Raw genomic sequence first — 15854 nt, forward strand, 5'->3', positions numbered from 1 at the left:
TACTTTGAAAAAAATCTGATTTTATTTTTGTATTGAAAAGACCTGTCAATTTAAATAGATGTTTATTTCCATTCATGGTCTCAACCAGTGTTGTGTGTTAACATTATTCAGAACTGTATAAAAAGCCATCTGTGTTACATTGGTTAACATCCCAGAACACTGGGGGAGGGGAGGGTTTGAAGCAGCTTAACATTAAAAATAGGATGTTCTCAAAAAACTTACAACTGATGCGGCACCTTCTACTCTAATTTTAAAGGAGCTAAAGTATTTTGCAAATACAATTCAAGTTATTTGGTCTTCAAAAAAACTTTAAAACCAGATTGCTTTCATAGCAGTATTGAAGCTGTCAGCTAAGAGAACACACACACAACACTCTTGTGTGTGCAAACACATACATGGAGAACCACACTGAGCACAACTGGAACACCCCATTCAGTATTTGGATTACAAATGTGTTCCTCTGAATCCATGACCACAGTTAATTTAAAATGCTAGTTTCTTTTTTAAATATATACATGGTTTCCATGGAAACCCAAGATTCTGCACAATCAACTGACATTTATTACTCATGGTGCTGTGAAGTTCTCTAGTGAAGGGGCCAAATTCTAAAACCTTTACTCAAACATGCACATACCTCACTGAAGCCAGTGGACAGGGGAGAAGATGGTTTAGAAAAGGGGTTGCAGGGTCAAGATCTAGATTTGAAAAACCACATGACAGATTGTCATTTAAAAAAAGTTTTTAAGTCATTCTTTGGTTTATTTCCATGATTCCCAACACTGTCTGAAAAGCCCAGAGACAGTCACATGAGAAATCATAGCTCTAAAGCAAGCCCACAGCATTTTTAAGTCTTGTGTATTAAATGATTAGAAGACTACAGGAATTCAGAGTACCCCTTACATTCATGTCCCCAAAAATCTAGTAACTGCTTAAGTGCATGCACTGAGGCACGACCGGCATGCCTGTAAATTCGTATTGTTCAAGTTAAGAGTAAATATAGCTGCAAAAAACCCCACCCACCTATAATTAAATGGTCATTACTAGCAATGCTATAGTGACTGTCTTGTTATTAAAGAAATGCAGACATGGTTTGTGCCCCTTTGGCTCACTCAGCCAAAGGAAGCTGTCTGCTCAATTTAGAAAGGAAGCACATTTTAAGAGTCCAAGGGAGTTTAATATTTCCATGTTTCTGGGGTCAATTATTAATGTAAAGATGTAGACAAATGGCAAGTATATGAAAGCATCTCTCATACATTCCAAGGTTTGGAAGTCAAGAGCAGATCTCGACTTCCTTATCCTTAAATGTTATGGTAGGCTTCGAAAACCAGTAAGAAGTAATATAATATTTCTATGGAAAGCGAAGTAGAACTAAGTCTAGCTAGCATTTGTATGCAAGCAGTTTTTGCTAGGCTTAATATAAGGCAGATTTTATTGCAACGATAGTTACCAGTCTGCTATAGGGAAAAAACACAGGCAACTATACTCAAAGAAGGTGGGTGATAATTACTAGTGACAACTTCTATTTTTTAGAACAACTCAGCTTTAATGTACTTTCTGGAAACAGCATTTTCATCACTGGTTTTCACTTCCTTCCCCATCCCATGTTAAGTATCAAAAACCAAGACTGGATAAAATCAATTGTGGCTATTTACCAACCTACACCTTCTATTCCAATATTATTCTTAACTGGAACAAATATAAGTCATTCTTTATAACCTACTGCCACTGGTTGTTTATAAATACCTGCTTGCTGCAAATAACATTGGTCATTGAAATACTCATTTGCAGTAACTACTTGGCACTAGGTTAATATACTTGTAAAGTTTAATGGAAGTGCTTCTGATGTACATACAAGCACTTAAAACAACAGACTTTTTAAAACTTAGTTCTGGGGCTTTAAATATTTATAGTTACAGTTTTCACAAGCATTTCTGAAAGTATTAAATCTGTTCAATAAGTTCAGAGGCTCCTGTCTCAGCATATCTAAGTTTCTTCAACAATTACAGAACAGCTAATTTAACATTCCTGCTTCCTATGCTGAGACAACACGGTACCAAAATTTAGTTATAAAAAGAGGCATTTTTGGTCAGGCTGACCCCTCCATCTGTCCCTTAACAAAAAAGAAACACAGCTCAAACCTGTCTCCTCTCTTCAGAAAAAAGACACCTAAGGCCACAAATGAACTCTTGCCAGAACATCAGGAGTTTCTCCATTTGTGGCAACTGTACATTCCCATTTAGAGAAATACAGTCTGAAGGCCCCACCACCACCTTGAAGGATGAACCATTTCAGAAGCCAGTTTAGGCAGCAGTGCATATGAAACCACATTACATCAAAACAGTGTGTTAAAGTCATTCCAGCTACTTCAACTAGTTTTTAACAATGTTTAATCAAAATTACTAGTTGCAGGAAAGAAAAAACAAAAAACCCAAACTTAATGTAGAGAGAGGCATAAAGATGCAAAGATTACCACCACAATGATCCAATAGCAAAAACTCTTGTTTAAAGGTTTTCTTATGCTAAAAAAGGCACACAACCCTTTGTGAACTAGAGACAAAAGCTAGCAGGATTACAGCAATAAACCCAGAAGAAAAAGCCTACCAGAATTACCCAATTGCCTACTGGGAGGGAACAATGAAGTAGACAGGCTGCTCTTGCTCTGTTTTGTTTGCAGGGAAGTGGTCAAATTTAATAGTCAAATTTAGCCACATTAGGAAACATTTAACAAAAGCTACCCCAAGAAACCAGAACAAAACCTGACGTTTGGGTCAAAAGGCCACAGACAGGCCCTTCCATAGCATGTAGCTGAGTGAGTTCAAAGATTGGCAATGAAAGAAAAAAGCTTTAGACATGTGATGGGAACAAGCTTTGGGATTTATCGAACAGTCACACCAAGCTTCTCCAGCACACGCACTCCCTTTTCTTGGTATTCTTGTCGGGTCATCCAGAAGTTGTCTTTGTCTTTCATGATGTCTGCTAGAACAGCACCCCCCAGAAACACCATGTGCTTCCGACGAGGGGGATCTTCGATTCGGATCTTAAATTTCTGAGAAGAAGAAAAGAAATCCTTACTAAAATTCTTGAAACAAAGCCTTGCAAAATAAAAATTGGGCTTTTCACCAAAACAATGGAGTGGAAACTGTCTAGTGAGAAAAACGCAACTAAAAAACTGAAATGTTAGCACAGGGCACTCTGTGCGAGCTTCTAGCTTGCACAACTGAAGTAAAATAATGACTCTGCATTGCAAATTACACACAGCTACTGACACTTGCCGAAAAATTTTACTTTCAGTATATCAACAAAAAACCCAGGATTCAGAATACTGACAGAAAATTAGAGACCAAATTTCTGCATTTCAGGAACAATATTAAAAGTGAAATAATTCCTAATCTTTGATGGCTGAAATTATTAGAAGTAACCAGATCATCAAATCTCAAATTTTAGAATTTTAGAATTATACCAATTTACACAATCTTAATCCAATATTAAATATTTTAGAATTATACCAATTTACACAATCTAAACCAGCTTAACTAATTAATATTCCTTTAACTTCTTCAGTGCTAAAGCTCTAACTTCAAGAGCTACAAAGAGAGTACAAAGCTATGACTGAAATACTGTCTCAGATGTAAAACATTTTCAATGGAGTCATTCCACAGAAGACCTTCAGGGAACACTGGATTAAGAACTAGTGAAGTTCAATTCAGTTCACCATTAGAAACTCCACTCAAAGGAATTTTCAGTACAACACACTGTTACCTCTGTAACATGTGTGGCTGTTGCCTGCCTATTACAGTAACAAATGGAAAATGGAAACTTATGCCACCTGAAAGTGTGTTAGAGCTCAAGCCTATTTCACTTTTGAGTATTTCCCTTGGAATATGAGCCAAAATTTTCAGAGATTAAAAAAAATATTTTTTTTACTCAATGACATCTTGAAGGCACAGAAACTCCTTGGCTTGTTTAACAATTACAATTAGCGTCCTGGTATTTCTCAGCCTATTTTACCCAAGACTTCCGGAATTATCTGCTACTAGCCAGGTCTAGAAGGTAACTTTATTGCAAAGCAAAGGCAGAGGAGTGAGGAAGGAGGGGCAGCGATTTCGCAAGCTGCGGGGAGGGCCACCCGCAGCCTCCGTCATTTCTGACCCCCTGGTTCCCTCTAGCGGGGATTCAGGGGAAGCCTCTGCGTTCCCCGGCTGCAGCAGCCACCCCATACCCACCGACAGTTTCTCCACGTCTCCTTTCAGAACTCGTTCCAAGTAGAGCTGTTTCAGTTCCCGCTCCAATCGTGAAGGCAGCCCAGGGTACATGGTCGACCCTCCAGACAGCACAATGTGCTTGTAGAATTCAGACCTGACCCAAAAAAAAAAATAGTCCTTGTACTGTTGAACAGTTTACTCTGTACCTCTAAAGGCACCTGTAGGTACCTGTACAGACAGGGGAGTAAATACAAGTCTAAAAAACGATCACTATGCAAAGACAGACTGCACAATTTCAGCAGACTTGCTTACGCTTTCCCAGAAAGCAGAAATTTTTAAAAAAAAGTGTTTTTAAGATTTTATCTTTGCTCATTCTTACTGAAATAGTTTCCAGACAACTGGTTAAGCTCAAAAAGCTTAGCCTGAGCCCCATTCCCAGCATCCCTTCTCCCAGGAGCATACATTAGTGTCTAAAGCAAAAGCTGTTACTCTGAATATAGCTCCTGCATCACCCCTGCACCCAGACAAAGGATTCTAAATGTTCTGCTCGTACCTGGTATCAATGTCAGCAGCCTGGATGGTGTTGAACAGCAATTCAGCCACACCAACCCCTTCGACATTGATTAAGTGAGGCTGGAAGAGAGCCTCCGGTGCCTCAAACCGTTCTCCACCAACTTTGATAATCCTGCCATCTGGGAGCTAGGGAAGAAACAACACCATTGAAAAGACTACTTTTAGCCACTTGAAAGCTAAAAAAAAACCCAAGAGGAAATGACCTACATTGCTCCCAAATGTTTTAACACAGGAAATTGTTGATAATTATCAGCACTGCAAGCAGTCATTCAGTAATACTGAAAGAATATACAAATTCTTTAATCACTCTGCAATTCACTTGGAGACATCAGGGATCAGACACATCGATACTGAGCTACCAAATATTTCCTTGCAGTACCAACTCCTAGTATCAATTTTTAAAATTATCTTACAGCAAGAATAACGCTTTTCTGCAAATTTTTCCAACTGTGATCACAGTTTCCACTAAGATCAAGTTCACTTTTCCTGACAGCAGATATCAGTCTCATGTCTCACTGCTGCATAAATGAAGCTGAAACAATTTCATATGCTAGAGTAAGTCCATTTTCTCTACTAATTCCTGTAGTATAATATTAAAATTTCAAAGATATACAATGACAAAAGTGAGTACAAAGATTTACAGAAAATCTGAAAAGAAAAAAGCTTGTAGAAGACTTTCCCAGAATCAATTAATTTGTTTCTACAGGCCAAGAGGTGAGCTACTGCCAAGAAAAATTGTGAAGGAATTAAAGCTAAATGCCACCTAAGTTTAACCCTAGGAAGTTTAGGACAAGGAGAGCTGTCTTGAGACACTCACCGTGTAGGATTCAACTAGAACTGTGGTCTCTAGTGCCAGCTTCTGCTCCTGTTCAATGTTGTATCCCACATAACACAACTTCTCCTTGATCATGCGAACCGTCTCAAAATCAGCAGAATGGTTGAAAGCATAACCTCGCAGCAAGAGGAGCTGGAGGGAGGACAGCACGTTAGCAGGAAATGAGAGGAATAGTCCAGATCTCTCAGTAGAGGGCTAGTACATTTAGACATATATCTCTGTTCACCTCCCTTTTTTAGTGGCAAATTTGGGTATGAGGAGAAATCTATCCCAGTGTATCCATTATCCCCAGAAAAGCAGCAGTGTTACTCCAAATGAGAAATTTTCTTCATCATTACAATTTTTAGCATAACCAGAACAAAGACAAATGAAAAAAACCCAAAATAATTCTTATCTTCAAAACTTCACTTCAGAACATTCCCATATTCCAGTTTAACCATAAGATTTGTCAATCTAAGATGTTGCTTATATTTAAAACGCCCAAACAAATGAATTGTCTATTAAACATGCTCTCTTATTTAATAATCAGGGAAGAATCACTACACCATTTTCCACACTGCAAGAAAGTCTTTCTGAAAACAGGTGAGCTGAGAGAATACAATTTTGCTTTCATTTCAGGTATTGAGAAAGCCAACTTTCGAGCTTTTCCTTCCCAAATATGGAATAAATTCCCTTCCTAGAAGATTGCCACTAAGAAAATGTGATGTCTCTGAATAACATGAATATCATCACATGTGATTTTGATGAGGAAACACACTTAGAATCAACTGAAGTAACACAGAGAATACAGGAGTTCTTAATGTAATTAACATGAATAATAAAGGGAAAATACACAGTGGTTTCTTGCTGTCAAGGGATGTGGACTTGAACCAACATACCACAGATAACACCTCAACCTTAAACCCTCTTCCCTCCCAGCTTACCTTAATGAGGTACCTAGTGATATCCCTCCCAGCGATATCTAACCGTCTCGTGAGGTGAGGGAGGGAGAAACCTTCATAAACTGGGCAAATGTGAGTCACACCATCTCCAGAGTCCACGACAACCCCAGTCAACAAACCTAAAGAATGGGGCAAAGCACAACTTTTATTGCACTTTCATAAATAGAGCAGAACAGCAGCAAGTTTAAGATACGTTTTTCACTGTGAACTGATACAACCTTTCTTCCCTCAGTCATCAGTGGCTATTAAACTTCAAGTTTTCATAGTAACAAATGCTTTCATACATTTTTTTTAAGAAGTATTACTTTTACCTAGATGTTTAGAACTCTACCACTCACAATTTTATGTGGCATTTTGACATCTTAAATTGCATTCTAATTAAAGGGAGTATCTACGCTCATTAAATGCGCATTGGGCACAAATTCCTCCACATTATCTACAGATATTCAAGCCACAAGTTTACCTTGTTAAATTCTTAGGACTTGTTGATTTTTACTGGTATACAAAAACCCAAATACTTTCGTAAGTTAGAAAATATTTGGACTATACAGCACATGCCTAATATTTCCCCACACAAGTGGCATTAGGCTGGATGAGATCCACTTTCTCAGACTAAAAAAAAACAACCCTCATGAAAAAAAGTTTACCACAAACTATTAAATTCTAAGCTATACAAAACAGATATCATGAACATGTAGAAACAGAAGTTTCTATACTTAGGAGGCAAAAATCAATGATGAAAGTTGATCAGAAAACAGTTTTATAGTTTCTGACAAGCTACCTAAAGCAAGAAAGCATATTTTAAGGACAGAACTCAGAAGTGTGGTGCACTGAAATGAGGCACATCTCTGTATAACTTTAGCCATTACTTTAATCTTTGAAGTAATATAAATAAGTAGGATGTTTTAAAGGACTTTTTTTTAATTTTCAAAAGCAAATGTTTGATTTATGCGCCCTTTGATTTTTACATCTTAGAAGGTCTTCAGCTTTGTTTTAGGTGATGTTATGCAGAAACACTGCAGACTGCTCTAAGTTGTCTCATATTCTGTTATTCACAAAGTAATTGAGCACTACACAGTAAGGTACATGTACAATTACAGCAGAATTTAAGACTGTAGATGTCAGTTAATTACATATTTGTAAGGAATCAAAGCAAAGAAAACCAAGGGGGGAAAAAACGTAATAGCACCGATTGCAGCAAATAAAATTAATACTCAGGTTTGCAAAAGTGGTTTTGGTTCAAGTAATTATATTGACTTGCATGGCTGAGCCACCCTTCCAGTACCCCATTGCTTTTGGTCCTGGAGAGAGAGACTACAGTGACATGTTAATGGACAGGGATATTAGTGTCCTGTTATGTGACAGCTCAATACACCAAGTCACCAACAAACAGATGCAAGGAGTCATGGTATTAGAACTGATGTGCTTGAGTAACTTCACAAAATCCTAGATAGACTGAAGTTGATGGTAGAATTTCCGTTGAATTCAGTCAATCCATAATTTTCTGCTCAGGCTAAGGACCATTTCAATTTAGTTTATCTACAGCAAAAGACTCAACTTCAACTTCCCCCCCCCCCCGAAAACAGTGCAAAAGTCACATGATCACCTTCTTGAAATTACTCTCTTACTCATGGTAAAAAGTTCTTCCTTTTTCAGAAAATCCAAAGTAAGCCATTAAGACTTGATGCCAAAGGCAAAATAATTACACCCTGAAAGAGTAAGAGTTTTGAGGAACCGGGTTTTTGCCACAGTGATGCCATGTTAGTACTTTGGCTCAGGAACACATCAGGAAAGTAAAGAAATTTTAGGTTAATTTTGCCTACCTTGAGCATACAGAGTAAGAACAGCCTGGATGGCTACATATACCCCAGAAAACTGGTACGTCTCAAACATAACCTGTAAGATGAAGGCAAAAATCAGCTTCCAAAATAGGTCAAATACCTCAAAGAAATTTCATTGGTGTTTGAAAACTGTATTTCTAGAAATCTGCATTTTTACTAATCAAAAACACTTCCCAAGAATTTTCATCACACAGATTCCACAGGAACATTAGAAACCAATGTGCTTTGAGACATAAGAAGTACATTCAGTTCTGTATCTTACCTGCTCACACCAGACAAGCCAGATCAAATATTCCACATCCACTAAGCAACAAAGGCAAATACAAGAAACCCACACACGAATTTTTGCAGCTTTACACAAATTTTCACTTTTCCAAAGTGCTTAATGAGTGGGAGGCAGTACTTAAAGACCAGTCAAACAGTTCATTACTGAAGTGTGACTGGGGAAGAAAATGTTTGTTTAATATATATGCTTTAAAACAAAGTTCAGGCATTTTTCATTCTTCATATTAAGCCATGCAGACTTTGTAGAACTACACACTATGTCAAATAAAGAGGAGGCTCCTTCATATCTTAATCTAGAATGAGCCCAGTATCACAGGTTGCTCTCTGGATCTGGACCACCTTCTTCCCTTCTTTAAAGGGCAACCAAGGACAAACTTTTATATTTAGTGTAAAATCCACTACACGGAGAAGACTGCAGGTTTGCAGATTTCATATCAAAACAGGAAAAGCAACTCCTTGTCTCGTACACTAGGTTTCCCTTATCACTGAACTAGTTTCAGTTAAGAAGCAGGACAAGATTAAAGGATGTAGAGTTTATAGGACCTTGTCTTCTTCCTAAACACAAGAAAAGGCCACGTAAACAAATCATGCTGTACAGCAGTTTTCCCCTCAATAAGCTTTACCAAGAAAAATGGATGAACTCTGATTATTCCAACACATACAGAAGCTTTGTTTTTGCTACTCTGCAGCCTTCAGAACACTTCTGCAACTTCCAGGACTAGAAACTGACTGAATCCTAAGTGCTCCCACAGCTCAAGTAAAAGAAATCTAAATATTTTTGAAGAAAAAAGCTAATGCCTGACAATTTTAGAATTCCGAACTATTTAAAGAACCTCCTCTGTTAGAACAGCGTGGAAAGGAACAGAAAGGGAACAGTTGAAAGGGCAGCAACTCAAAATAGATCCCCTTTGAGTAGTCATTGTCTAAACCCAACACTATTCCAATGGATATTTTCAAACAACCTGAGTGCTGGTTAAATCAAAAAAAAAGTAAGAAAAATCTAAATTATCACCTTCATACAACAAAATCAATATTCAAACGGCATTAGTTACTGCCTTCACATGTACCAAACCCTAAAGATTTCTACAAAAGCTTTTATTACCTTTGGGAATGTTGTCATTCTTTCTTTCAAGAAAACAAGAAATGCATTCTCCTCTGCATTACTTTATTTGACATGGAAAATGCCGTGACACAGGGCATGTATATTAACAAATCTTGAGATATAAATACTGAACAATTTGTTTCCCTGAAAAGATTCTTCTTCACATAACAGAAAATTTTTGATTACCTACAAAGTGATGTTCAAACTGGGTACAGAAAGAATTAAAAATCAGGAAAAATATAAGGAATCCTAGGCTGGTTTAGATGGAAGGGACTGTGCTCAGGCATCTCTGCGGCTTCTCGATTTGCCACTACAGTCTGACTGCTTCTGAGGATGTTACACAATGAGAGTGCAGCAGATGAAGATAAACAGTAAACACTCCATTAAGCTGAGGAGCAACCCGGGTCTTTGACATGCTATGAAAGGAAAAGCACTGTTTTTTAAAACATATATTTTACAATATAGCTGACATGTGAACACTTGCTGCCTTACTAGTGCAGGTGGGCCTGACAAAGTGATGAAATGAGGAAAGAGAATTACTGGAAACAGAATGAAGGACAGCATATATAATTATCTATAATCTTTATATGGTCCAGGTGACTAAGCTTTTCTTCTAAAACACTACTGTACTGTATCCCAAAACGCAGAGACGTTATTATATTTACTGCAGGCTTTAGGAAGTATCTTCATTCAGTCCTCTGCCTCATACTGGGCTCACCTCCCTGGAAAGGAGGTGGCTACATCAAAAATGGAAGGAGTATAAATACATTGCAGGTAAACTAAATATTCCAAGTTGTCATGACATTGCATTCCATTAAAAACATTAGTAGAAACAATGAGCTTCTGCGTAAATCAAATTTAAATTTACAAAAATGGATTATAGTTCTCACTAATCTTCTGCATCATGATCTTGCAATGTTATTCTTGCATCTAGCAAGATTAAGTATCTATGGTCTCTGGAGGGTGTTAAAAAGGTAAATGGAGCAATGCAAATATTCTATCACAATTCAGAGGTCATACTAGACTCTTGGATTTTTGGTATAAAATTACTTGGCACAAGAATAACTAAAATCTATCCTTTTGTATTTACCAGGAAAACAGAAACAAGAACACTATTGTTGACCACTGAAAAGCAAAGAAGCCTGGACAGGAAATAGAGCCATTCCTGCTACATGGAGGCCACCCAGAATAACCTGCTCTGCCTATAACACCACAGCTGGCTGATATACAGTGCATGATATTACTAGTGTTGCATTACCTGATACTTAGGTAATAGGACCTTAATGGCCACAATTGCTAAAAAAAATGCTGAATTTCGATTGCACAGTCTGATTTATTTTTCACCTAAGTTTCCCCAACTTTGCTAGACTTCTCTTGCTCCCTGGTCACTGAAAGAAAGGATTAGTGCAAATGTATTCACTGCCAAGTTGCAGAAAGAACTACTGTAGCTGTGACATTAAAAGGATTTCAAAGGAAAGGTGCTGATAAATGTAAACTCTTAACAGACTAAGGAATTTTGGGAAAATATATATACACAAGCTTTGATATTCAAACTTATATGAATTGAAAATACCTATAATGCTTTTGAGAAAAAAATTCAACAAACCAGAAAACTAAACATTCTGTTTTCATCAAATATTACTGCTCTTCAAACCTGAGTCTTCATCACAGGTAGAGGAGCTAAACAATATATATCGGACAACCTACACTGAATACAAGGTTCAACTGGAGCTTAGATCACCCAGGGCAGCACTCTGAGATTGAGGATGCAAGAGCCAGGCTTTTCTTCTTAGAAGGCTTTCATTGATAATCCCTTGCACTAATTAAAGATTAGTGCATTGGCTGTCATCACACCTTCATCTCAACTACCTCCAACAACACTGCTCCATCTGGTAAGCATCATCTAGCTCCATTCTCCTCTGCATTACTGGCTTATACAAGTCCAAGTCATTTAAAGTAATTAACATTCACCCAACAGCTAATAATCAACGTATCCTGGGTATGTGAAGACAGACATGTATTTCCAATTCTGTGTTTTAATGCTGCTATTAATGCTTGAGACAAGAAGCCTGCTTACAGCTTGTGAATGAGATCAGCTGGTTTGAATTTAAGCACAGTAGCATTCATGCCTATGGCTGAGAACGGGTTTTGGTTAGAGAACAGAACTGCTTTGCTTCAGACAGTCACGGCATGTTGCTGGTACAAGGAATCTCTTAGCAGCGCTCCAATGACTGTGTATCAGCTCCTACTAGACACACATACCTCCACAATCTTCTCCCTATTTTTAGTCGGATTCATGGGAGGCTCTGTGAGTAGTATTTTACAATTTTTTGTGTCAATATTAAGTTTTTCTGGTCCAAACGTGTAATCCCAAAGGTGCTTCATATCATCCCAGTTTCGAACTATGCCATTCTCCATCGGATAATTCACTTCCAGCATTGATCGTAATTCACTGGCTTCATCACCAACCATCAGATCCTGTAAAATTTTAATACAAAAACATGTCAGGGTTTACAAAGTTTTCTAAACACCAAACTCCTCAAGAATGACAGTGAACTGCTTCAGCCTGTGTCCAATGTGTTCTTAAACAATGCCCACATTTTTTAATCACTTGCAGGTACTTAGGAGAGAAGTATAATATATTTCATGTAATATTTAAATTTGGCTCTTATCCATCCCACAGCTTTTCCAAAATAAACATTATTAATTTGATTTTTTCAATTAACCTTAAAGAAACCAATAAACCCTGTTAGAGCTAGAGACCACAAAGACTTTTTAAGTACAGATATTTCTCTACTGACACCTTCAAAATTATTTTACCAAATACTAATTTCTAAGAGCTGAGATGCAAAACAGCACATAAGGGTAGTAGGTGGGATTGGCAGAATATTTTTCCATGCATGTTGCAAATTTCTGTGCACAATACCAAAAAAGGAATAATGAGTGGTGAATAAGCATACTGAACAGGAGCAAAAGCAAATAAGAGATTATAAATTCCACACCAGACATTAAAAGAAACAATGGTTTACATATTGCCTGTGTCAATAGGGTGTGAAGAGACACATCTGAATATAAAATATAACCTTGTCTGTTCCTTGCCAGAAGTCCCAAGCCAGAAACCCCAGTAATGCATTCTTGCACAAACACAACCAACTAATGCAATTTGTATAGTCATTTCACACTGATTAAGCAATCTGTTTATTAACGTTAGTTATGCAAACACTGCACATCCAAATTAGTAGCATCACATCTTCTTTCCCACGTATTTCCCACAGGAAGTATGCACAGTAACATCTTATCTTTGCTCCTCATTATATCCCATACTTTTCTAAAGAAGCCTGAACTGACTCACTTGTACTTAGGCGGTAAGAACATATTTCTAGGTACCATTAGCTCTGTGTCCATAATAATATCAATTGGGGAAAAAAAAAAAAGGCAGCTGCTTCATCCAAACATATGCCACGACAGTTTGCAGTTGTGTGGCACAGTGGAAGTGAGGGTTACTCAATCTACTATTCAATGCCAGGGAAAAAAAAGATGCACAAGGAAAAATCTGGTATCCAGTTTATAATGCCTACTTTGAAGTAACCTAAGCAGTTGCTGTTGACTATATAAAAAGGAAGTTAATTGAAAATAGTTTAAGTGAAACCATTCCTCTTTCACCCCCTCTCCCTGACAAGGTATTTTATTTGTTTTCCCTTGCACAGCAGATCACGCTTCAGCTTTTGACTGTACAGAAGACAAAAGTCAAGACTCCAACACTTTCAATCCAAAGCACTCTGGTGAAACCATACTGTGAGAACTCCACCATGTAGCCACATTACTCATGACAATTTAAGACAACACAAACTCCATCAGTTAGAAGAATCAGAAGCCTTTCTTGTGCACTGCTCTTTGAGGCTCTAAACTGCCCAACAGGACACAGCCCAGGAAAAGCCACTATTCAAAGGTGCAAAGCGAAAATTGCACAAAACTTTCACATCCTTTTAAAACAAAGCTAAAGGGTAGAACAATTGTTCTCTCTCGAGAACATCAGCACCAGCACACTAACAAACACGTACATTTGGCAGTTGAAGAGGAAGAAGGACAACATAACTAAATTTGCAGAGAGGAATCAGTATTGTGGCATCCAATATTTCCACTACTTCAGTACTCAGTAATATCTGTCTAACTAAAATCTGAACATTTCTTCAAACTCTTAAACTCTTTTTTTTTAATGTTAAATAGAGCAATTTCTACTGTTAAAGATGCTGAGTTCATGTTGATCTTTCAATGTTATTCTTGCATCTTGCAAAACTACAGGTTACGTAGCATTTAAAAGCAATCCATAAACTATTCTCATTAATTAGTTGCCAGTAAACCAAAGCAATGAACAATGTCCAAAATAAGTATGTATTCAAATGTAAAATGTAAGACAAGACAAAACAATGAATAGCATTTAAAAAATAACAGAACAGCTACCAGGTCTCATCAAGCAAAAATGGTAAACAAAAAGCACAGGGGCACCTCACTTACCATCATTTTGTTATTCTACTTCAACAGGTCAAGAAAGGTGAAGAAAAGGTAGAAGCAAGAAAGTCAGAAAAGGCCTAAATGAAATTCTCAAATTATTTTAAGTTCACAGTAGAATTAGGCTGAAAAGAGACGCATGTACAGCAGGAAATGATCTGAGTTAGTTTAGTTAGGGCCAAACTAACATTATCAGGACATGAGATTAAATTGTCTCTTTAAAGGAAGCTATTGCTACATGTCAGTGGCAAGTCATGTTTAGGCTTCCTAGACTGCAAGCAAGATCAGTGTATCTGCCTATCTCTCATAAACAGGATTCTGTGTATAAATATTCTAACAGTGGAGTAACAGTGGAGTTTTACCCTGGGCTAGGTGTACATCCGAACTAGACAAGACTCTGCACAGGACAATTGACCATAACTAGCTCTGACAATTGCTAAATTTAAATTTTATTTTAAAAATCCACTTAGTATACTCAAGAACTGAAAAAAACTCCTTAGTGCTGACTTATTAATGCCCCCCCCAAACCTACTACAGACTAGTAAGTCAGAAAAAGCCAAGAGCAGTATCTATGACTATGAATTTAGCTGCAATTTTAAGCAAAATAATCCCAGTAATAACTGAATTCCTGAGTAAGAAAAAAAGCTATATCCCTGCTGCTAGCTGAAATGAGAATCCATAAGGAAAATGTGGTCAAAGCAACTTGAAATTGTTAACTCAATCGATGATAACCACTGTTTTGATCAGCTTCCAGGCTCCTTTCACAGCATTTCTGAACTCCACAGGAATGTAGTTTTCCTGAATAGTATTGAAAAGTTAAACTGATAATCTCCTTGCCAGCTTCCTTTACTCAATTTTAAACTTATCCCAGAAGAACTCACAGCGTATGCCTAGAATTAAATTTTGGCATAAAATACTTTTTTTTTAGGAAATCTGCAAGATTCTCACGAACTAAAACAGCACTCACACTTATCAAGTCTTTCTACTGCATTATCCTACTGGGACACCCCAAGTGTTTGTGGCAGAAACTTCTTCTCTTGATACACTGCCTCCTTAAGGAAGGGTGATGAGGTGTTATAGGTAAATAATATAAAACTATGAGAAAAAATCTAGACACAGTTTATGCTCTTTGAAATACACCCACATGATCCATGCTCAAGCAGAAGACCAACAATGCATGCAAAATGATCGTTTACAGGTTCTTTTACTGATCTCATAGCAATTACCAACTTCTACATCCTATCTTTTCAATGCACCACTGTTATCTGTAACAATATTAAATTATCAGATAATCAGAGGATACCAAAACTGATGGGACAGGCTGTATTGAATAAGCTAGAAAGAAAACATGACTTCAACAGTGAGATTTTATGCAAGAAAATTTGGGGGGGGAGTTTAGATTCATAAATCATTGCAGAATTTCATAAAACTTAACCAGGACCTCCTTTAAGGAGGCTCCTCACATTAAGTTCAAGAAGATATCCAAAGAAATACCTCTCCCCTATTCTTACTAGAGAAAGAATTATGTTTTCTGTCTCCTTACAAAAAAAATCCTCTTTACTGTGA

The 15854-nt window shown here is 37.3% G+C and overlaps 1 protein-coding gene across 2 annotated transcripts in view; it reads right to left on the bottom strand.

Moving 5' to 3' along the window:
- The window catches only part of ACTR2 (actin related protein 2), a 23103-nt gene continuing 7249 nt past the window's right edge, over positions 1 to 15854 (bottom strand). The window contains exons 3-10 of one of the 2 annotated variants that reach the window (XM_038132018.1): positions 14295 to 14309; positions 12042 to 12257; positions 8375 to 8447; positions 6534 to 6670; positions 5593 to 5742; positions 4756 to 4901; positions 4224 to 4356; positions 1 to 3046 (exon numbers count right to left, since the gene is read on the bottom strand). In XM_038132018.1, the coding sequence (XP_037987946.1) occupies positions 2876 to 3046; positions 4224 to 4356; positions 4756 to 4901; positions 5593 to 5742; positions 6534 to 6670; positions 8375 to 8447; positions 12042 to 12257; positions 14295 to 14309 (1041 nt within the window). In that variant the 3' untranslated portion in view covers positions 1 to 2875. The remainder of the gene's footprint in view (positions 3047 to 4223; positions 4357 to 4755; positions 4902 to 5592; positions 5743 to 6533; positions 6671 to 8374; positions 8448 to 12041; positions 12258 to 14294; positions 14310 to 15854) is intronic. The other variant, XM_038132019.1, reaches the window with a different exon arrangement.

The sequence above is a fragment of the Motacilla alba genome, chromosome 3 (assembly GCF_015832195.1).
Source record: "Motacilla alba alba isolate MOTALB_02 chromosome 3, Motacilla_alba_V1.0_pri, whole genome shotgun sequence".
In the NCBI taxonomy this organism is placed as follows: domain Eukaryota; kingdom Metazoa; phylum Chordata; class Aves; order Passeriformes; family Motacillidae; genus Motacilla; species Motacilla alba.